The sequence below is a fragment of the Lathamus discolor genome, chromosome 3 (assembly GCF_037157495.1).
Source record: "Lathamus discolor isolate bLatDis1 chromosome 3, bLatDis1.hap1, whole genome shotgun sequence".
Classification (NCBI taxonomy): domain Eukaryota; kingdom Metazoa; phylum Chordata; class Aves; order Psittaciformes; family Psittacidae; genus Lathamus; species Lathamus discolor.
This window is the reverse complement of record NC_088886.1, coordinates 122,852,862-122,875,389: the sequence shown is the minus strand read 5'-3', so window position 1 is coordinate 122,875,389 and position 22,528 is coordinate 122,852,862. Positions and strand designations below refer to the sequence as shown.

The 22,528-nt window shown below is 41.4% G+C and overlaps 2 protein-coding genes and 1 long non-coding RNA gene across 7 annotated transcripts in view; 1 reads left to right on the top strand and 2 right to left on the bottom strand.

Annotated features, from left to right (window-relative positions):
- Positions 1 to 11,134, bottom strand: part of ADCY5 (adenylate cyclase 5) — a 228,165-nt gene extending 217,031 nt beyond the window's left edge. Inside the window, exons 1-2 of one of the 2 annotated variants that reach the window (XM_065671432.1) lie at positions 9,941 to 9,947; positions 9,749 to 9,869 (exon numbers count right to left, since the gene is read on the bottom strand). In XM_065671432.1, coding sequence (XP_065527504.1) covers positions 9,749 to 9,844 — 96 coding nt within the window. In that variant the 5' untranslated portion in view covers positions 9,845 to 9,869; positions 9,941 to 9,947. Of the gene's footprint in view, positions 1 to 9,748 lie in introns of both variants that reach the window. The other variant, XM_065671431.1, reaches the window with a different exon arrangement.
- A 920-nt stretch (positions 11,135 to 12,054) lies between these two features.
- Positions 12,055 to 22,528, top strand: part of LOC136010359 (uncharacterized) — a 25,336-nt gene continuing 14,862 nt past the window's right edge. Inside the window, exon 1 of the long non-coding RNA XR_010610852.1 lies at positions 12,055 to 12,132. This is a non-coding gene — a long non-coding RNA (uncharacterized LOC136010359). The remainder of the gene's footprint in view (positions 12,133 to 22,528) is intronic.
- HACD2 (3-hydroxyacyl-CoA dehydratase 2) overlaps positions 18,061 to 22,528 on the bottom strand; it is a 23,888-nt gene continuing 19,420 nt past the window's right edge. For 3 of the 4 annotated variants that reach the window (XM_065671427.1, XM_065671430.1, XM_065671429.1), the window contains one exon: positions 18,061 to 21,776. In XM_065671427.1, the coding sequence (XP_065527499.1) occupies positions 21,694 to 21,776 (83 nt within the window). In that variant the 3' untranslated portion in view covers positions 18,061 to 21,693. The remainder of the gene's footprint in view (positions 21,777 to 22,528) is intronic. The other variant, XR_010610851.1, reaches the window with a different exon arrangement.

The window sequence follows — 22,528 nt, the reverse complement described above, 5'->3', positions numbered from 1 at the left end:
GCATCTATTATATCAAAGGTTTGGTGCTTGCTTCAGCACTCCAACACAACTAATAAGGTACAAGCCTGAGCTGTATTCCTCCATTCTTCTGGCTTGTCAACAGCCTTGCAAATTTCTCAGATATGATAGTAAACCCCACATATACACAGCAGTTACTTGGTGGTGTATTGCTAAAAATTCCGAAATAGAAATGGAGCAAAGAAAAATGCCATATTCAACATCAATTATAAAGGCAAAAACATAATTACCCAGTCAGAAATCTGGGCATGATGGCAGAGCCCCTTCACAAACTAACGGGACCATGTGTTACATTTTAAGTAGGTGTGGCCACCTTGAGCAGGAAATGCTCCTGCCATCTTCCATCACAGGGTGTTACAATCCTGTCTTACTAAGAGAGGAAACGGAAAAAGGTACTGGTTCAGTCCACCTTCAGTTCAGAAATCACTGCAGGCTGCTTTTTCAACTAACAAATACTGTACAATTCAGCATTTAAACTTTTTTTTTTTTCCCTCCATACCCTGAGAACAGAAGAAATCAAGAGAAGAATTGTTGAATGAGTAGTGCTAAACAAGCTCAATCATCCTTCCTGGCCTCAAGACCCAGAGTTCACCACACAACAGCAGTTCCCACACTAGTAACCTACTTCATGTTTAACGCTTTGAAAGCCTGCAGTTAGCTTTTAGCATGAGTGAGACTGACATTTTAATTACACAGTCACCCACCACACTGTAGAGTGCCCTCCTTTCTTAGTACCACAGAGCATTTCTTCCTGTCTTCTATGAGATTACTAGTAACGACCTGCCCAAGAAAAAAAAAAAATCCCATATAGTTGGAAACATCTTCATTAATAACATATCCCATGGCCACCCATTTGTACAATTCTGTGCATAAATGCCCACACATTAAGCAAGAATACACACAAAGCTGCCGTTGGGTACCTCCCAGCAAACGGAAAGAGTTCATCACTCAGCAAGCATGTCTAAGTAGCTCTGTCATCTGTGGGCTGACCAGCAAACTACTGTTTTTAGAAATACTGATTTGAGTAGTCTCTTACCACATTGCTAGCTCTAAGAATTCAGTTTTCAGAGTCTGAAGGACACAGAGATCAGTGTTTGTAGCATTTAGTCTAGAGTAGGGAATAAAGGGAAGAAGTCATGGCTTTTTCTGAAAGGGAAAATACAGCCAGGGAACTGTCTGCATCAGCAATGTTTTGTGACAGATTCTTGCAAGCAATGTCATAGCCTTTTCTTTTGACTGTGAAGTGAAACAGTGTTTTACACAAGCTGCAAACACACTTAAGGAATAAACAGTTTGCATAAGTTGATGCTTTGAGAGATCAATTTCTAACAGGGGGTGGGGGACAGGGAGAGAAAAAAAGAGAAAACACAAACCTTTCTTCATTTATATTTGCCCTCTGTTGCATCAGCACAGTCCTTTTTTTACTGTCTGCAAAGATGTACTCTGATACTAGTGGAATGTGTATGTAAAATTTGCAGAGCAGCTTTAGTCCCCAGCTCAACCTCCCAAAAGCAAAGTTTCCCAGGAAAAGGGAAGATGATAGCCAAGCACAGCAGTACCACAAAGGCTCAATTCACAGTAAAATTTTTTATGGATGTGTAAAACTCTTCATGAAAAGTAAAGGAAGTTTAATATTTAATCTGAAAACTCAACACACAAACTGCAGAACAAGCAGTTTAGCTAGGGGAGTTAAAAACAAAATCAGGGTAAGATTGAGGGTGCTTTGAAATATACTTCTCTTCTGATATTTGTGCTGCTGTGAAACAGGAGAAGCCACAAATGATGACCATGCAGTGCACACTGGATTTGCTCGACACTTAACTACAGACAGTCTGGATAACATCTTAAACACATCAACATGATTTGTGTTCATGATATCTGGAGAAGAGAGTAAGGATACATCACAGTTGCATTAGTGACTTATAAATATGAAGAAAAAAGTATATAAAGATATTTTATTTGCAGAACAAAGCCTGACAATACAATGAAACTTTTTATAATGCATGCTGTAACAAAAATCCTACTCAGTATCAGTGAGGCCAGCCTGGAACTAGAAGCAATACTGTTGGTGATGCCAACTCTGTCCGTGAATTCTTAAACTGTGGAGTCTGTTACCACATGTAAATTCATCATCACTGTGGTGCAAAAATGACCACCTCTGGCTGAAGCATTTCATAAGCTTGTCTAACTACCAGGCTTCTACTGGGAAAAGGACTTTCTCCATGTTTAAATGCAAGGTTGAAAGCAGAAGGGCAAGAGCTTTAAATTGTGTTCAGTCCATTTCTCCAAGTGTCAGAAGATGACCATTGCATGCTAAATTCTCCTGCAGATCTGTTAAATGATGCCATTCCTGTACCTCCCAGCAATGAACCTGGAAGACTTTTCACCACCAAAAACTATCAAGTTTACCTTAGTTGCAAGTCCTAAAAAGCATTTTGACTCTTGCCTTGGCCTGACAGCCATTTTATGTGTGATCTTATTAAGTACTAGAAACTTCAAACTTTCCTATGATAAGGTGAGAACGTTTAGGAGCTCAGGAGACAAACATTAAAATTCTTGTCTTTTTCTCACACCCCCTCATAGCTAAATTATCCTTTTTAATATCTTTGGGGTTGTGTTTTTTCATTCACATGAGATTTCCCCTTGGTTTTTTTATGTAGCCTGAGGACTCCATAATAATGAATCAAATTAAGTTTCTGGCAGCAGCAGAATACATCTCAGGTAAAGACAAAAAAATTTTTAAGTATCATCACTGTCAAAACAAAACAGAAAGAAGAAAGAGCATCCTTTGGATGCAAGATATCACAAGTTCAGATCAGCAGGCTAGACTTCACAAGGAGGGAAGGAGCTAACACCAAGTATATCCCACATCAAAACACGGGACTCGCAGGAGATGAAAAAGTCACACAGCAGTTACACAAGAACCCACTCACTTCCCAGAAGCCATTCCCTGCACACACCTTGGCACAGTCCTACCCCTCTGGGCTGTATAAAAAACCAAAATGTAGCACATTTTGAAATCATGTAGCAGCTGGAAGGCTCCGGAGCATTCTGGTGCATTCCAGCTCCTTCTGCCTTGCATTTTCTGGGTACCTGAGCAAGGTGCCACGTAAATCCTACAGTGTAAGACAGATGGGAAGATAAAGCTTGCCCAAGGCTAGTGAAACCTGGAGCCCTGTCTTCTACCTCCTCAAACAAAAGTGGGTATTTTCTCTGAACCGCACCCACCTGCACAAGAAAGAAAAAGGAAAATAAAAAAGTAAAATAAAATAAATAAAGAAATAATAAAAGACACGGACTTTTCAAAGCACAGGTTCTCAGAAGCTACCACCAGTTACAGGGTGAACCACTTTACCACACACATGGAAGCTGCTGTCAAAAGCATTTCAATTTTTACCTCTCAGTGTTTCAGCTGCTGCTGGAGATTTTTCATTACCTCTTCTACCAAGACAGAAGGAAAGTTTTTATAGTTCGATTAGAAAAGGAGAGTAATACCCACTAAGTACTAAAATATGAAGACAAAACCAGCTATTCCCAGAAGACTGTAACTATTCCAACTACCGCAACAGCTAAAAAGTTAGCAATTGTTCCAATTTTCTTAAAAGACAGAGAAGGGAGTATGGTGCATGACTGAAAGATTAGCTAATCAAACACAAACTGAATGCATTTGGAGAACAGTCTGGTGCCCAAAGTTCACATTCCAGCTGGGCAGAGTCCCAGTCTTCTTCTACCCCGGACCTTGGCAGCACTGTCCAAGCAACAGCAAACTTGGAGCAGAAGGGCATTTAGTAACTGCTGAGCCAATTCAGGCTCTGAGAGGGCACGACCAGTTCCATTGAGCCCTTAGCACTAGGATAATCAACATTTTGTTTTCAGTGCCATTCAGGTTTATAAATCATCTGAATGCTGTTAGTCATAGAAGACTATGTAACATAAGATGTCCTGCCTTGGACAGGTATCTGACAGAGGATTGAGGTCACATTGATGTCAAACCAAGTAATTTAGCCCAGGACATTGAAGGACAAGTCACAAGTGCTTTGTAAGATTAGGGTATGGAAAGCTATCCTTCTGCCTCACGCATCTCAATGAATCCCAACTTTTGCTGAAATACCTGCCCCTCTCCAGAAATAAGCAGAAATAACATACCCTGCCTTTTCAAGTGTGTCATAAAAAATGCATAGGATGACAAGCCTTTTGCTAGAATTACTGCATCTGGCAGAGCAATGCAGCTAAATCATCCCCATTAGATTTCATCTTAAATTCACTGATTTCCAAGCCAGCCATATGACTGCAATTGCTACCACAAGGCTGAGAGAAATTAGTCAAATGGGTCAGTTTACCGAGACAATGAACCTATTAAGAATCCAGGAATGCGAAGAAATCAGATGCACAGCACTTAAACACTATTACACTAACCTTTTTTTATACCAGGAAATATTACAGTGAAATACCAGACTAATGCAGGGTGCTGAGAAGGAGGATAAAGCAAGGGAAGGAGATCAGAAGGTGGCCAGGTCACAGAATAATTTAGGAGATAAGAAAAACAGATGCACCTTTCTAAACCTCAAGCAACACATGCATTCCCAAGAGATACAGACAATATTCTTACTAAGGAGTAATTGATATACAATACCTCAGGGATTTAATTAATCATCTCTTTTACAGAATTACACTAGGGAGGCAACTATAAATGCAACAGTTACTGAATATTTCAGCTTGGCATTTGCACCCCATCCCCCAGACACAAGACTGCAAATCATCAATTTTTACTAACTTCAGTCAAACTGCTACTCGGGCAGATTCCTCAGTTGTTAGCAGTGCTGGAGCAAATATTACTATACAAGAGCTCTACTGATATCAATGTTTATGCAGAACAGAACATTAAGCGCTGTTTGAGGCACACGGTACCTGGTCCCATGTGGCTGAGTGCCCCAAAATCACATCCTAGATGAATATTACTTAAATTGATTTTCCAGGTGGACAGAAGTAAGATAGGCAACAACAAACCCTGAAAAAAGTGACACACAGATCTATCTGCATTTCAGGTGAAATCTTCTTTATTTCTAACATCATCTTTATTTTGTTATGAATAAAGACTATTTGAAGACAACGAAAGTGCAATACAGTGACTTGAATACTACACCTCTGAAAACCTGTTAGTCTCAAAATCAGTTCATCACCTATGTGTCTTTAAGCACTGAGGCTGAGATGGAACATATAGTACTACTCCTGATATATGACTAGCTTCTCATTGAATGCCATTTAAATTGCATCTAAAAAGCATCTTTAAAAGCTGCTAAATGATATCCGCAAGATTCAAGTCGACATCCTATTGCAGTAATAAGTTGGTTTTAGCCCTGCTGAAGTGACAGTTTATTTAGGGAAAGCAAAAAGAGACTGCCCAGGTTTTCATACCAACATCTTCCAAGAAATAGTTAAACTGAAATGCTACACTTTAGGGAGTGCTACCGTGTAGCTGCAGATCAATCATGTACAATTAATGTGGACCGACAGGGAGAAAAGCCAATCTTCACACAGTTCTCAGATGTGAAGAATGAAGAGTACTAATGTAATGTTATGATGGAGCCATACAGAAAGGGAGCAAGCAAGCAGCTCAACATCAGGAGCCTTGAATCATAAAAAAGAGCCATGTGCTGAGATAGCTGTTCAGAACTGTGCTATCAGAGATCCCTTGCAGAAGGTTTGCAGCAGTATTTGGGGAGGAAAGAGATCACAGCGTTTCAGTTTCTCTTTCGATAAGGTTATTAACACAAGGCAAAAAAAAAAAAAAAAAAGTATTTCTTTTCCCAAATTTTCTATTTTCATGGTACCTTAACAGTCACCCGCTCACACCAAGTTAATAAACTACAAAGGCTTAACTGTATCTTTGAATAAGGAACCTCAGAAAATTAGAACAGGTTTGGATGGGAAACCAGGAGTAAATCTAACCTCAGTCCAGGGTTTTGTTTGTAGTTTGTATATGGCATTCTAATCCCTTACCCCTGGTCCTCCACCCACTCCCACACACAATCCCCATCCCTTTTTAAGGCTGATTCAGAGCCCAGTAACTCTATTGTGAAACTCCCTGTCCCTTAGCCCCTAGTCTTACAAAAATGCCAGTGCTTACTAAAGACTATCTGCACTGAGGGCAGCTAGTCTACTCACATGACTTCAGTTAAGCATCTGCAACCCACTGGAAGTTCTTGCCATGCATCTGTACAAGTTAGTGGGTTAGCTAGGTTGTTTGTTTCATCTTAGTAACATCTTTATTGTGAATGCAAGACAGTTTATTGATAAATGGTATATGTCTTTCTCAGTTAAGTATTAGATAGTCTAATTAATGCATAAAATGCTTCTTCTATGCATCCTGGAGCTGAATGTATTTTCAGAGCCAGAAAGTATATCAAAACCAACACATGGAAAAGGCTGGCCTAAAAAGAGACATAGACACAAAGAGAGAAAGACATCGACTTGTGTGCATTGAAACATAATGGCAATCTAAACTGTCCCAGGATAACACAAAGACACAAACCTGAACACAAATGCAGCCATCTTCTCCCCAGTAAACCCCAAATCAGTCCCTCTAGGATTAATTTATCATAGGTACACAAAGCAACCTTTCAAGAAATCAAGATTTGTAGCTGATAAGAGTGTCATACATTAAATGTGCTCTATTTTCAACAGCAAGCTTTGGATGTGAGGCAATTCTCAAACACGATTTCTTTTTCTTCCCTCCCTCATCATTGGATAATTTGCAACTATAATGCAGTGATTTGTATTAATTAGCATTTTTGTTCCAATCAAAAATCAATTCAAGAAGCCAAGGTCATTGCCTCTACCTGATCAGATTTGCAGAGGTACCAAATATACCCACTGCTTTTGCTAGAGGTGCTCAGGGCACTCTTTCAAAAGACAGACTCCAGACTGCTCCAGGTAGCAAACACCTAGTTAAGACTGAAAATCACAGCTACCTTTACTTCTGTCACCTTACTGATTCAGAAATAGTGGACTGCCTTAACCTTTTCATGAAGCCTTTCTCCCCAAAGGGACCTACAAGTAAGAATTTCAGTCTCTTGAGAAAGAGAAGCAGCAAAGTTTTTAACAGGCTTCTGAGCCTCATAAAAATACTCAGAAGTCTACACAAGAGTCACCCAGCTCCGAATGTTAGTGCATCATAACAAGAGTATATGATTTTTCCTGACTTAGAAACTACTGGGTGAAGGTTAAAAGAAGAAAGCCCACACAAAGATCTACCTGTGTAAGTATAATGGTTAAAAATATAGTTAAAATTGAGAAAAGGGTAAACACATCCTAACCAGCCTTTCTTCTGTGACTGCCGTGGATAATGAACCATCTGGTCACGTACTCACAAATACGTTCACGTCCACTCCTGCTCCACAAAACCCAGGCTGATGTGACTGCCAGTGTGAAGTTACTGAAAACAACTTAACCCCCTCTTCTCAATTTATCTGTTTTTTGTCTGCCTTTACCCTTAGTAGTTTAAGGGGGAAAACAGGGCTTGATTGCATCAGTGGGATAGAGCTGAACGCAACAGATTTCCACGGCAACAAGATACAGCCCCAGTGAGAGAGGCCTGTGAATAGCTGTGAGGCGATGTGCTCGGCAGACATAGATTTTTCTATCAGGCAGCCAGAGATAGCTGCTCATGTTCATACGCAAATGTGCAAGGAATCTCATTCTTGGCCTTGTACAACCCCACTGAATTCAGCAAGAGCTACACCAATGTAGACCACAGCAAGATAGAGATCAGCAGTTGGTGTTAGTAGGGAAAATAAACGGCAATATGGAGAGATATTCAGCCTTTGAAAAGATAGGAGAGAATACTCTTAAGATATTCCTCATTAACTGAACATTTATTGTAAAATTACAGCAAAATCCAGTGCTACCACGAAAGGGAAAGCAACTGTATAATGCCCAGATTTGTGCATACTGTGCCATCACCTACTGCCTGTGCTTTTACCTTTGACAAGTGCACATTTATACACAAGTCCAGCCTCTTACAAATAACCCTGCTGCATTCGGAAACAGAGGGAACTGTAACTATCCCAAATTCTTTACCGAGTCAATCATTTGGCCTTTGGGATTTAGGCTGCTTCTCATTACAATACAGTTACCACACTTTCCAGCATAATGGTATTTTATGCACTTGCTAGCATTCTCCAACTTTGCTTGTAACAGATTGATAAGTCTTCTGGGCACAATCATGATGAGCTTTGCCTTCACACATAAGAAAACACCCTCAAATACACTAAATTCAGTAGGACAAGTCACAGTTCGTAAAGTTAAGAGCACGCACAAGGCTTTGCAGGACAAGGAGGGGCTAAGGCCATTAGCAAACTTTTCCAAGTCAGGCAGAAAAATAGCAACTGTCCTGCTCACAGCGAACGCTCGGCTGGAAGTGCACAAAAAGCCATTTATATCAAGCCTAAGAAAAATATGCCATGTATTGTTTATAAAAATATCTGCAACGAACTAAGAACAAAGCCAGAAACTATCCAAGCAGGCTTAACTGGGCAGGGGCGAGAAAAGAGTAATTTCATGAGCTATTTTGTAGAGCAGAGCAGTGACAGCCCCATCCCACTGAAGTTTTATTTAAGCCCTGCAACTTTTCCTGATCCTGCATTAGGTAAAGTTGAAACCACCTCAGAAGACTCAAGGTAGGCACTGTAAGCACAAGACTTTATTTTACATTAGTGATAGGACTGATTTTAATAAATCATCCCAGTTACAGACAAGCATCAGGGCTGACTTTGGATCAGGCTCATAATTGTTCCAAGTCCTATTCAACAGAAGGAAGATGATTAACATGTAGCTACAACATTTTAAGTCAATGGTTTCCTGATTCCCAAGGTGTCTGGTAAGCTTGAAGCACATGAGCCCCAAGGCTGCTTGCTTCGCTTGCCGAGTGGCGCCTTGTATTGCTGCTGTTTATACAGATATGGTAATTAAAAATTGCACTGTAACGCATTCAATAATAGTCTTTTTGTTCCTGTGAACTGAAGTACTCCAGTTAAATATGATATCACAGCTAAATAATAATCTGCATTTATACTTCTCTTTTTAAGCTTTTTTTTTTTTTTTTTGGCTGTATATGAACTCTGGGTTTCTTTACTGTAGATATTTCCAGCAAAACAGCTTCCTGCTAAACCAAAAGCCTACTGAACATTCCCATGGAGTATGCTCTCTGACACCTAAGCAAGCACTGTGCTGACACCAAACCCAGACTCAGAAGCAGCATACAAGGATAACCTCTAGCTAATAAAAATAGCAAGACTTTCCTCACATTTCTCAGTAACATGGCAGCACACACAGATACCATTCCACAGGTGTGCTTAGTGTAGAGCTGTTTATATTAAATACAACTGAAGGGCATTAGCAGGGCTAGCTGACAGCGCTTGAGCAGCGGTCACGGGAAACCAGTGAGGCACACTTCTTAAACATGTAGAGCCTTAATGGAAAGCAGCAATGAAGAAACAACACAGTTATTAAAAAAAAAAAAAAGCAAGATTACAGGCTAGCCACCACTTTGCACAACATCCCAACGACATCCCATAGCAGGTAACCTAGGGGTTCAACTGAAAGCCCTGTCAGCCTTCCACCATAAGGCAGGCCTGTGGAAGCCGAGACAGCCCCACTTTCCTCATCCTTTAATGTGGCAGGCAGGTGGGTGCTGCTAAGTGCACACCCGGACTGCTTGGGGTTCACATACCTGCTTCAGGAGGAACTTATCCTCTGCGTTGATCTTGAGGGAAATGGCCAGGTGGATGGCAGAGAGAACCACCCCACTGATGACTGCGGCCCTCATCCGCACCGGCAGCAGTGTGTAGATGCTGTAGATAAAGAAGACAGTCCACCAGATGCCCTCTGAGGCACTCCTGGGCCACACCAGCAGAACCCCTACCACTTGCACTGCCAGGATCACCAGGATGACAGAGTAGCACGCCAACCACATATGGTCCTGGTGGAAGTTGTTGCGGTTGCACACCATGCACAGCACCACCATCAGCAGGATGGCCAGAGAGAGCACCACGACGTAGGATACCTCATAATGGCCGTGTGCTGCATGGAAGATCAGCATGACCATACAGACCAGCACTAGCACGGCCATGAGCATGGTGAGGCTGCTCTGGTTCAGTCGGAAGAAGTAGCGCTGATAGAGACGTTCCAGTTTCTCCGACTGGAACTTCTTAGACCTGAAGATTTCCAAGAGGATGCTGCAACAACTGCCCATGGAGAAGGCCGCCTCGGAGTCCCCCTCGTCTCCGTCCTCCTCCTCCAACTCTTCAATCTTGGCCTTGATGCGTCTCTCCTCCAGCCCCAGCTCCACAGATCGGGGCCGTACCTCCCCTTGCTCCCCCAGCTGTCGGGGGCTGGCATTGTTGGGGGCAGAGGGGGAATCACTACCAGGCGTGTGGCGGGAACGGTGACGTCGGCTGTCGTCACCATGCTCCTGCCAGGCAGATTTGGACCTAAAGCTCATCATCCTGCAGCCGCCCTCCCCGCGGCTCCGGCTTGCTTGGGGCTCGTAGTCTTCCTCGCTTCTCCACCTGCCCGACATGCGGGAGGCCTTCTTGCCCGAGGACCTGTTGGGAGGCGGAGGGTAGGAGTAGCCATTGGCCCGGGCGTCTGCTTCGCCCCAGGCTGACCGGTGCTGCTCGGTGCCTGCCCAGGGCGCGGGGCCGCCGAAGCCCGGGGGGCTGATGCTGTTGGACCGGGACATGCCCTGAGGGAAGGGGCAGCAAGAGAAAGGACAACCGCCGGGCAGACACTAGCAGCTGGGAAAAAAGCCCGAGAGACAGCAAGGAGAGGAGAAAAGAGAGAAAAGGGAAAAAAAATAGAAAGAAAATAAGACAAAACCCGCAAACGCCCCCAAAGCCTCCGGAGCGGCGGCGCCCCAAGGAGCCGGGGTCTCCCCGGCGGGACCCTCAGGGCAGCGCGGTGGTGGCAGCCGCCATCGTCGGCCCCGGGTGCTTCGACACCCCCGGGCGAGCTCGGCACCGCCGGGACCGGGACGTTCCCACCTCACGGCAGCTCGTCCTCAGCCGAGCTGCGGCGGCCCCGGGTGCCGCGGGGGAGCCGCATCGCAGCGCGCCGCGCCGGCCCGGCACCCGCCGCTCGGGGCCGGGCGCAGGGCGGGCGGGCGGCTTCACCGTGGGCCGGTCGGCAGGGAGGGTACAGAGGATCAGGCTCGCAGGGCCACGGCAACCAGAAGCGGCGGCAGGAGCATCCCCTGCTGGGGGGGGCCTAGGCGCGGCGGGAGGGCTGCCCGGAGCGGGGCGGGCTGCGGCAACCGGCGGAGCCCCTGCCTCGCCTCCCGGCAGAGCCCCAGCGGCAAGACAGGGCCGGCGGCAGCTGCGATGCTCATGCACACGGCCGCCGCCGCTCCAGCTATCGCTCCCGCTACGCCGCAGTGCCTTCGGGTGGTGGGAGCGCCTCTTCCGCGGGTGCCGGGGTACGGGAGAAAGGAGCGAATCTGACAGGAAAGGGTAGAAAAATGGGGGAAAAAAAGCGATAAAAAGGCGGGGCTCGGTGCTCCCTCCCTCGCGCTGTCAGAGGAGCGGGGCGATAGCGGCGCCGGCGCTGGGCTACAGGCGGCAGCGGCCCCGAGCGCGCCTCTCGCAGGGACGGCGGCGGCGGCGGCCCGTCGCGGCCCCGCGCCTCTTTGTACTCCCCATTCAACCGGGCGCCGGCCGCGCCGGCCCCCGCCACCGCCCCCTGCCGGCCCCCATTGGCGCCCCCCCTGCCGCCGCCCCTCGCTATTGGTCAGCTCTGCCAGGCGGCTCGCCAATGCGCGCGGCCGAGGGGCGGGCCGCCTCCGAGCGGCCATTAACTCCTTCGGGGTCCAGCGCCAGCCGCTGGCGCCTGCTGAGGGCGCTCCCTGAGGGACCATCGTCGCTGCCCGTCCCACCCGCCGGGGAGCGGCTGGGTGTTTGCAAGTGCCCGCCCTAAGGGGTTATCTCCACGTTCTGCCTCATTTTCAAGGCTGTGGGCTCTTGTGTGGCAGCTTTCCCTGGAGGGAGATGGGGAAGGGTAACAGCTTCCTCCTCAGGATGACAGAAACGTCCACATCAAGCAGCGGACGTCAAAACATTGGTGAGCACAGGAAAGTAAAGCCCCAAAGAAACCTCTCTCCCCCCCTCGGTACCTATTACTAGAGCTATTACTAACACAACTAGGCTAAAACACAAATACAGGCTTTTGGATGTTGGGTTGTGGGGGTTTTTTCAACCACTTAAAACTACAGCTCATGCCTGCAGCGGACAGTGTTGTGACATGGCCTTGCTGAAGGGCAGATTCTGTAACTTGGTTAGCTAGGCTGGTCGGGGGGCTTGGGAGGATACCCTAGCAGTTCCCAACAAGTTTCAAGCACCAGACTATTCATATAGTGGTCTTTCAGATACTCCATTCTTTCTGAAGAAAGGAGCTTGCCAATTAACAATTTACAGTGTTTTGAAGGTAAGCATCATGGGTACTATTACTACTTGATGTTCTTTATCCTTAAATTATTAAATTAAATTATTAAAGTAGTTACTTTTTCCTTTCATAACTTAGTTTCTAAAGAGTGACTGTAAAAGCGATAAGCTTCTATGTTTATAAACTCTAACCCTAGCCACCACAAGTCTTCTATGCATTTTCATATGTAAAATGTGAATACTTAATTGTTCTGTTCAAGAGATCAACAAACACAAAACCACAAGACTACCTAGTGTCAGACAGAGAAACTTACAATTCTTTATCCAGAAATGCTAATGTTCCACCTTCCATTCTAGCCTGGCCTTCCAAGGTCCAGTCACCCAATCATAAAAACTTTTTTTTTTTTTTTTTGGGAGTGGGGAGTGGGAGGGGGAGGCAGGGGGAGGTAAGGGGAACAAAATTCCATTAGATACCTTCAATCATAATTTAATCAAATTCTGTATCAAAAAAATCTGCCTCTTTAGGCTTCTCTTTTCCAAAAAGTATTTCTCTGGTTAAAATAATACCTAAATGGAAGTAGATATATGGAAAAATTAGATAATGCTAGCACAAAATTACTGGAGTATCAACTCCACCAGATCCTTCAGGAAGCCATGAGAGTCAGAGAGCCAAGTGAAGCACAAATCTGAAGTTCTCCACTACACAAGTTCACACAAATTCTGATTTCAGATCTAGCCTCATAAATCTGTATAAAAACATTTTTTGCTTTATTATTACAACAGGTGCAGTAGACAAACATTAGCATTCTTCACATTATTTACTTAAAACAGGGAATAACATCAGAACACATATCACAAATTTCACTTTTCATGGCCCTCATGCACTACAAGATTCATGCAAGTATTTAATTCAGAACTCTAAATTATCTATACTCCCTGAATTGGTGAAGGTTTTATAAAACACGTTCCTGGTCCTTCCACTGGCTATTTTCACATAGTCCAAAGCAGCCCTCTGAAACCCAGAGCTAATGAAAGAATCCCAACTAGGGGGCATCAAATAATGAAACCAAACAAGGTGCTATACATATTTTCTACCCCTCTCATCTGATGATTCACAAGGAATAGAACCAAACATGATCAGAAACCTGTGAAAACACAAAACCTCAGCCTTTTTAAAGATAAACAAAAAGCCTAACCCAAACCAGCCTGACTCATTGCACTGACTCTTAGGATTTTTAGGGGTGCAGAGAAGCCTATCAAGACAAGGTGCTTACTTTTTCACAACAATTCACCCCAAATGCAGAACTGAAAATATTTGTATTCCAATGCAAAGACAAGCCAGAGCTGGAATGCAGATCTGCAACACAATCATATGCCCACACGCTGTACAGGATTGCATCATGAAATTCACCATAACACAAATAATTCACCTGGTCATTCACAGGACTTCACGCAATCCTGTCAGTAAGAAAAAAAGTAGCCAAGGATTCCAGTTCCTTACAAAGACTGTGAATGCAGCACTTCATCTGTTAACTGTAGCCCATATATACTGTATTCAGCCTTGCCAGCTGACCTGCAGATAACATCAAAGCAATGTTAGCATGACTGAAATATTTGTCCCAAGTGGACTCCTGCAGCCTATATGAAGCTCAAAGCAGAACAATTATGCTTTTGGCACATAAACTATGCAGTTTTAACTAGTTTATCAAACACTTTACAGAAGCTGTAGTGAAGCTTAGGCTTAAATTCCACTTACAAAATTACTTATCTGCAGTACAAGCACAAACAGTTAAAGGGCACCAACAGTTAAGGTCAGACATACCTAAATGGAAGTGTCTGGTAGGCACTAAACATACCACCAACCCATCAGCATCCACTACCGGGAAGTCTAACTTCAGGACAGCTGAAAACAGGGCCCAGGGTCAGGTGGCTTTGTCCATCAAATTTAGGCTGAAAAAAACCCAGACTGACACTGCCCTAATTATGTAAGGAACCACGCACAGAAAACTGCCGTTCTGTGCAGCAAAACCTAGTCTCAAATGTTTTCATTGTATTTTCTGTGTCTAACCCCTTTCCATATTCACTGACATGAGACTAGCAGATGCTGTAGATGGTCTTGGAGCTAAGCACAGACACAAGTTGTTGGAATTTCTCTGACACTTCCACCCTTCTTTGAAATCTGATTAGTACCTTTTAGTGAACATAGTCCCAGTCAAGAACAGCTACATGGGCCAGAAAAAAAACCCACAAAAAAATCAAAACCAAAAACCCCCAACAAAAAAAAAAAAAAAAACCCACACAAAACCAAAAAACAAACAAACAAAAAACCTCACAGAAAACCCCCAAAACAAATAAAAAAAAAAAATACTGCCTACTCTCATGGGAAAGCCAGGCTTGAATACACAAAACCAGACATTTTTATTGAAAAGTTATTGAGTTACACAACTTTGACAGCAATATACTGTATATTCAGTATCAAGAATTCATATGAGTTTCTTATGCAAACAAAAATCAGTTTGAAACATAAGTAAGAATAATCATGATTTTTAACACCAGTGGTATACAGTAGTTTTACATATTTCCATCAGCAATTTACTTTTTCAAAATCTGGCAAGCTATGGCCCAATCACATTGTCAACAGGAACCTGGAGCACAGTGGCTCACAAATGCTTACAACTGGCCCATGTTTGCATGCACCCGTATGCTTCCACATACTCGATTTGACAACATTTTTTGAAGAATAATTCAATACCCTCAGCACAGCTTACTTCTGGTAGGGCTTGGACAATATCAACTGTTATTTTTCCAGTCTCACCAAGTGAACTAGCTAGCAATGTTTTACTTTGATTTTCACATCCATTTTCTTCTGATGCAAGAAAGCTTTTTCCACAGTTCCAGTTTGCTAACTTCAAACAGTTAAAGTACTTTGTTTACTTAAATTGAACCAAAAAGCTGCATAAGGAAATCCATCTAATACCCAAACCAGCAACTTTCCCAGGAGTAGTTTATGCACAGGAACAGGGAGCTAAAACACAGCAGCTAAGCCAGTGCTTCCAGTTCCCCAAACACCTGGTAGAGAATAAGAGGGACTTCATGTCATCAGCACACCAGACATTGTAGTATTTCCATTAAGCACTGTTATTCTGCCTTAAAGAAAACAAACAAATAAACAACAACAAAAAAAAAAACCACCACAAAACAAACCCAAACCACCACACACACACACACACACACACACACACACACACACACAAACCCCAAAACAAAACCACAAAAAAACAAACCCAACCACCACTTTCCCCCCTCCAAAAACACTCAACTACTGGATACCAAAGGAAAAAAGGAAGTTGTTAACCTCCAAATATTCTTCGGGAAGCACACTGGTAGCTCTGTATTATCCAGTACCTCTCCTCTTCTTAAATCACATATTTTTATTGACTGTCATTTAGTACAGAAGACCAGCGCTCAGCATCTTTTTCTTACCCAGGAAGTAAAGATGTTGTATTTTACCTGAAGAAACCTTTAACTAGAAGGCAAAGTGACTTCCTAAAAGCAATCTAGCATTAGGCTGACTGGAAGGACCTCCACTTCTGACATCCTCCTCACGAAATTTTTTGTAGGTATGCTAGATACATGAGTAACAAAGGGCTGACTTTTAAATTGACATCAACTTAAAACTAATTTTAGAAAAGGTACCTGGAATGCCTATACATATACATATTCTTCAGAATATCACTGACTGTTTCTAGAGTGAACTCTAGAAACCCACTCTAGTGCCCCAGATGACATGGCAAATATGACTATGAGTTCAGGTGTTCAAACTAGAAAATGTCACTATTAAAGTTTTTAACATAGACTTGTAAGTACTAACAGTCTGCATAATCTTCTGCAAACCATCTGAAGCAGGAGCCAAAAAGACAAGACAAAATACAATTCAGTGTTCACAATTCAGCTGAATAAGTCTCTGCAAAAACTTTCACTAATGAATTTCCCGATAACAACATCCTTATGTAGTACCAGGTAATATAAAGTTTATATACGAACTATACAAAATTCATTCAATCTATAGAGAGGCAGCTTGTCGTGACAGAGCTTGTGGAAGTATAATTAGACATGGAAGTGTTTCTAAATATTGTTAGTTATGCTTTTATCATGTGTTGTGTCCTGAACCCAGGACATCATGGAATATGCATTTAGGTATAAAACCACTAGAAAAATTAAGGTAGAATATTGACAGTTACATCTCTTTCCCTAATAGTAGCACATTATCAATATCAGCATACCAAAGAGAAAAATACATCTCTGACAATACAATAAATAAAATGGGCTTTATAATCTTTCATATCTGTAAAGGAAAATACTATTCTGGAAATCAGTGACCAACAATATTAAATGAGTTAGAATTTTCCATTCGCATTTTTAATTCCAACTGCTTCAAGGTAGTACGAGAAGTCTTCTGACACATGCGGAAAAGTATTTCCACAGGAGACAGGAAGCAGAATGTAAAAGCCACTTAATACTGACTGGAAATTCCAGGCAGTTGCGTGGCTTGAATCAACCAACCAACTCTAGAAATGCCCAGTCCATATCAAACAGAACTGAACCACAGATATTCACATAATTTTATTTTTAACTGAGAACACCAGCACAGACCCTTCCTGAAGTCTTACGTCAAGAACTGCCAATGCTTTAAGATAAGCCTGAAGTACTATTGTGAAACTAATTTGCTTACAAACACAGAATCCTTATGCTTTTCAGACTTTTTAACGTTACCCTAGGTAACTAAAATTGTTTCCACACATACTGTTTTCAAAACGCAAAGAGGAAACACAAATAACCAGCAACAGTTATTCTAAGGCACATATGCAGCTCAGCACCACTCTTCACAGCATAACATTTCAAAGAGAAGTTTTTAATTACACAGCAGTGCTAAGTCACAGTTGTCATGCATAGGACATGTGCAGATAACTGGGCATGACAACATTATTTCATCCTGTCTGCAATCAAACAACAACAACAACAACAAAAAAAAAATCACTGTAGTTGTTCAATCTTATGACAAGCATATGCCTAGAGTAATAGAACCTACTCTGCAATTACTACTCAGTTCCAATTAAAGGATTATAATTTGTTATTTATGAGCATTAATGGCATCTAGACACAGTATTTAAATCTCTCTCAGGAAGTGTTAATGCTAAGAACGTTGCTGTGGTAGCAGACATAGTATATTTAGTAAATGAACTCTGAAGTATTCTGTTGCATTAGTTAAGCATTCCACTATATAATACTCAAATGATTTTGGTTTTTTGTAGAAAACCATCACCATCTACAGTTCAGATAACCACAAAAGAATAAAAAGTTTGCATTCTACAGAGGATCCTTCAGGAAGTTTTAAGTTTGAATGTTGACGAAGTCAGTTAACATGCTGTTATGAATGCCTCTTTTAAAAGTGAAAAGCACAGCATTCGTAACAGCTTAGAAGTTATGTATGCCAAAAAATCTTGCAAATTGCAAGGTACACATTATATACAAATGAATAAAACCACAGCCCTAATTGGCATTCATGAAGTATCTGCTTTTGTTCTTTAAACAGTAACAATACAACATCTTTTGTTCAGAACTGTTTTATTTGGATTATAGCAATTAGTATCACTGATCAGTAGGCCAAATCCAGGCAGAGAGCACACAATCAATTTCACAAGGCAACAACATGGACAAGTATTTTAGCATACAAACCATTTCACTGAATTATCAAGTAGAAATATCTTCCAACCATGCATAAAAAGTCTATGCTTAATCTTTCAGAGCTCCAGGTAATACTAGATTCCTAAATATACAAAAAATACATTTAACTTATAATAATCTTAGTGAATCAGACTTATAAAATTACAATTTTATTCTTCACAACATAGAAAAAATACAAAACTGACTGTATATAGTTTTCACCCAAATTTCACTGACAAATATACACCAAAATGTATGATTTGATGTATACTTACTACATTTTTAAGCTGAAGTTTTAAAATGACACTGCAGATTGGTCCACACAAATGCCAACCTTTATACTGATAAATAAACACCCCGACCTTTGATAGAAACATCACATTGTGAAAAATTACAATTTACCTGCACTGTAGCCTGCATCTTACTGTAATTTACAATATGAACATTTCTATAATTCCAGTTGTAAACTATACACTGATATACACCTTGGTCTTTTAGAGGGTAATGACTAACTCAGAGGCAGCATGGTAGAACAGAAAGTACCGTCAACTGCATCAGTGCACACAGAGTACTTAAAGCAGAAGACATGGCTGCAACAGAAGTTTGGTGATGCTGATAGAAAACATGCAAGCCAAGTAATAGTCTGTGGGTAAAGAAAAAGAACTCTTGGTTTGTGACAAAGAGTACTAATCAAAGGTTCTATTATAGAGTTCACATAAACCACATCAGAATTTCAGTGACAGATGAGGGAAAATTTGTTCTTACTTTATGAGGAGGAAAAAACCCACATGTGACCAAAAATGGTGTTAAGGAAAAATCCAGACAGTATTATGGCATCGCACTACAGTTCTCAAGATCATCTTCCAGTGATTTCTATGGAAGCTGAACTTGAAAAAGCACTGCAAGCTGAAGTGAGGGAATTCTCGTACATACTAACTGCATGTTCATACTCGAGAATATAATTTTTAAATCAACTTGGCTGATAGGATTTCTTATTATCAAAGCATTTTATGTTTCTTCTAAAAAGTAGTTCCATTTTCTTTTAAAAGGCTGTAGTCTATTTGCATTTGTGTGGTAAATTAATATTTTCAATAAAGTAAATATTCTCTAATAAAGCTTATTCAGTAAAGATGCAGGTTGTATAAGCTCTTCCCTAGTGGCAGCTCTGTTTGTCCGTAGTGCCAATGCTATCTAATACAGATCTGTACTGTATCTTTCTCATCAACAGCTATGAATGTTACACAGCCATTTTTCGCCAAATTGGATCAACACATATGAAACCTTATCTTCTATTTGGGCACAGAAATCAAATCAAGAAAAGTTTATGAGCTGAGCATATCCACTATGAATATGCTCCTGATAGCACTCCTGATAGAAAGTATAAGCAAAAGGAGATGTTTTTGTTCTGAGGTGGAAGTTTACACTGTTGAACAGTGTGATGGAACATTTCTCAGATCACAACAAAGCACAACATAACCTAATGGAGAAATTAAATTGTTGCATCTTTTAAAGCAAACCCATTTTTAGGTTGTATATGGCTGCAGAGATTTTGAATACAGCCAATAACTGTCTCTAAAAGGTTTAAAATAGAAGCAGAAGATCATTACTGTCTCTTTTCCCTCTCCCTGCATATAGTCGTCTTGTTTGTGTTGAGCATTAAAGGTGCTACATACGTTACGGACTGCTAGGAAAATTCACTCAGACTTTCTGATGGAGTCAAAAAAAATTAATGAAAAATGTAAAGGCTGTTGGGTTTGTTTGTTTAGTTGGGTGTTTTTAAATACAGCTTTGTCAAACATAAACCAAAATAACTGTAGATCCAGCTCTCCCCAGGTGCTAGAACAGAGAGCCTGTGCCCTTAGTACTTAGTGGCGATGTTTAGGGAGAGCTGTGATGCATCAAACAAGTAACTGGGACGCAGATATGGGCCATATCCAGGGGGAGGTGCTGGCATGCACAGCATGAGACTAGTACTGCAGGTACCATGGTACTGGTCACACCTCATTAATGCACTAAATCATGATGTTACACGAGGAAAGCCAGAGAAACCTGTATATTGTTGTCTAGTGGCTCTGACTGGTTGAAGATAGGACTATTTGATAGAGCAAGGGCCATAACCTGCATTTCCTTTCACCTTTGCCTGAATGCCTGTTCATTACCCTGCTCCCTCCCTTAATCCTTCCCATTTCCCACCCCCCACTTCCTGTCAACAGTTCATTTATAATTCTGGGCACTGCTCGCCCAGCATTAGTGCTTTCTGCCTTGCTACAAGGTTTTCTCGGGTCTTTTATTTTGTGTTTTACCTTCCCAAAAGGCTTAGCATGAGAACTCAGAAAAAGCACCTAGGAAAATTTAACTTTCTATGGCCTTCCACTCTTCCAAAAGAGCAGATGAGGGAAGGTTTGCCTGATCTGCAAAAGCAGCACATAACACATGAGATGATCCCCTTTTAAAGAAGGAGCTTACAACTTTGCAACATTTCAGAAGCTGAGTGCCTGGAACTGCCTGCTTGGATGTGCCAGTGATACACTTTAGTCACTTGAGAAAAGTTAGGTTGAGGAACAAGGCCCTCAGATGGTTCCACAGTAGACCAAATAGTCCTCAATACTGAAAGATGAGTACCACTGAGTGGAAGTGATTAGAGATGATAATTTAAAGTAAAAAAAGGGGAGAACTGCACCTGTTTCTGGGTGACTTGCCTCCTAATATTGTTTAGATTCATTACTGATATCACTAGAAATATTACAGTTAGTATTTTTTTTTTTTAATATTTAAAAAATTATCCAGGGATGCAGTACTTAGAGGAGTTTTAATGTTTCAGATAAGCATTACAGCCTCTGAATTAACATTAGCATTTAAGTAATCAGTTTAAATGAAATCTTCAGAGAGCATACTCTGGTCAGATACCTTACTGTTTAAATTCCTAAAGAACCACATTCCCCTCATTTCCTGTAAATGTTTTCCTGTTCTTGTTCCCATCACCTTTTTAATACACAACCTACCTTTAATTCAGACACTTTGCCCAGATTACATTCTTCACTGGAGTCTCTGACAGAAATCATAAAGTATTCCAGAGCATATTGTTTGCTTTCACAGCAATACGTACAGTTTCTGGCATGCAGTCAAGCACTTAAAAAAAAAAGAGGTATCAGTAATATAATCCCAATTCAAGCATTTAGTGGGTATAACTTCATCACTCATACTGCAACCTTCAGGCATTTAGTAATAAATGAAACCCTTTAGCACATCATTAAAAAAAAAAAAAAAAAGGAAAAAAAAAAAAGGCTAACTGCCAAGCCACAAAGTTTAGAAGTTTTCTGAAGCACTGCAAGCTGAAAATTATTTAAATGTTTTACATTGTGGAATTTCAGTGAAATCAGATTTACTGGTTATCCTTGTTAAATTATTGGTCTTTTACCTCTGACTTATATTATCTTGGTATATTCTTTATAAATGTGCTGGGTATTGAAAATCTGCAGCATTTTGATGTTTGAAAAGTTCTGAAAAAGAGTTGGAATTACTCCGACTTCTTGTGTTCTTCAGCGTGAGAGAGTACCTTTCGCCTCTGATGTAGCATATGAAAATACAGCTGAGGAAAGACTGAAGAGAAAACAGACTTAAGTAAATAAAGTATAAAGTGAGGCTTACATATCAGTGTAATATGCACAGTCACATGCAGAAGGTCATCAATTCTCTATTAAAAGAAAACATGCTTATCTGCTTTCTGCTCAAGCTGTCTATTGCCTTTTATTCTTTAAAGAGAATAAGTAATATTGTCCTTAGGCTTCAGGTACTATTTAACTTTTGCTAGATGAACTACATTTTGAATTAAATGCAAAATGCCTTATTTAACTCTGCACGTACAAGCAGGATGACAAAAGTTTCCTGAAATGTACACACACAACAGAAAGAAAATACTTTCCAAAAGAATGAATTTTCCAGATTTGTTACATGTCTTGCAATTCTGATTACACTTTTTCAGGACTTAAGAAACTTTATACAAACCAGTGCCTCGTCCATCTCTCCTCTCCTTACCCTCCGCACAAAGCTTTTTCCCCTCCTATTTCTAAGACTACATTACACAATATGTTTGCAGAATAGGGTATGGAGAAGTTACATTTATAAACAGCAAAAGCTAAAACTGCCATGAGACACTAAACTTTTGTGAACCACATAAAAATTAAGCAAGGTCAGCATTAGCCTAAATTTTATGTTACACATGTGAACTGTTAATCATAACATAAGCCAAATTCTATTTAATTTGTGTACTAATTTTTTTTTTTCAGGTCAACATTTTTTACTTTTGGCTTTCTTTACCCTGTATTTGATTTCATGATTGTTCTGTCCTTATC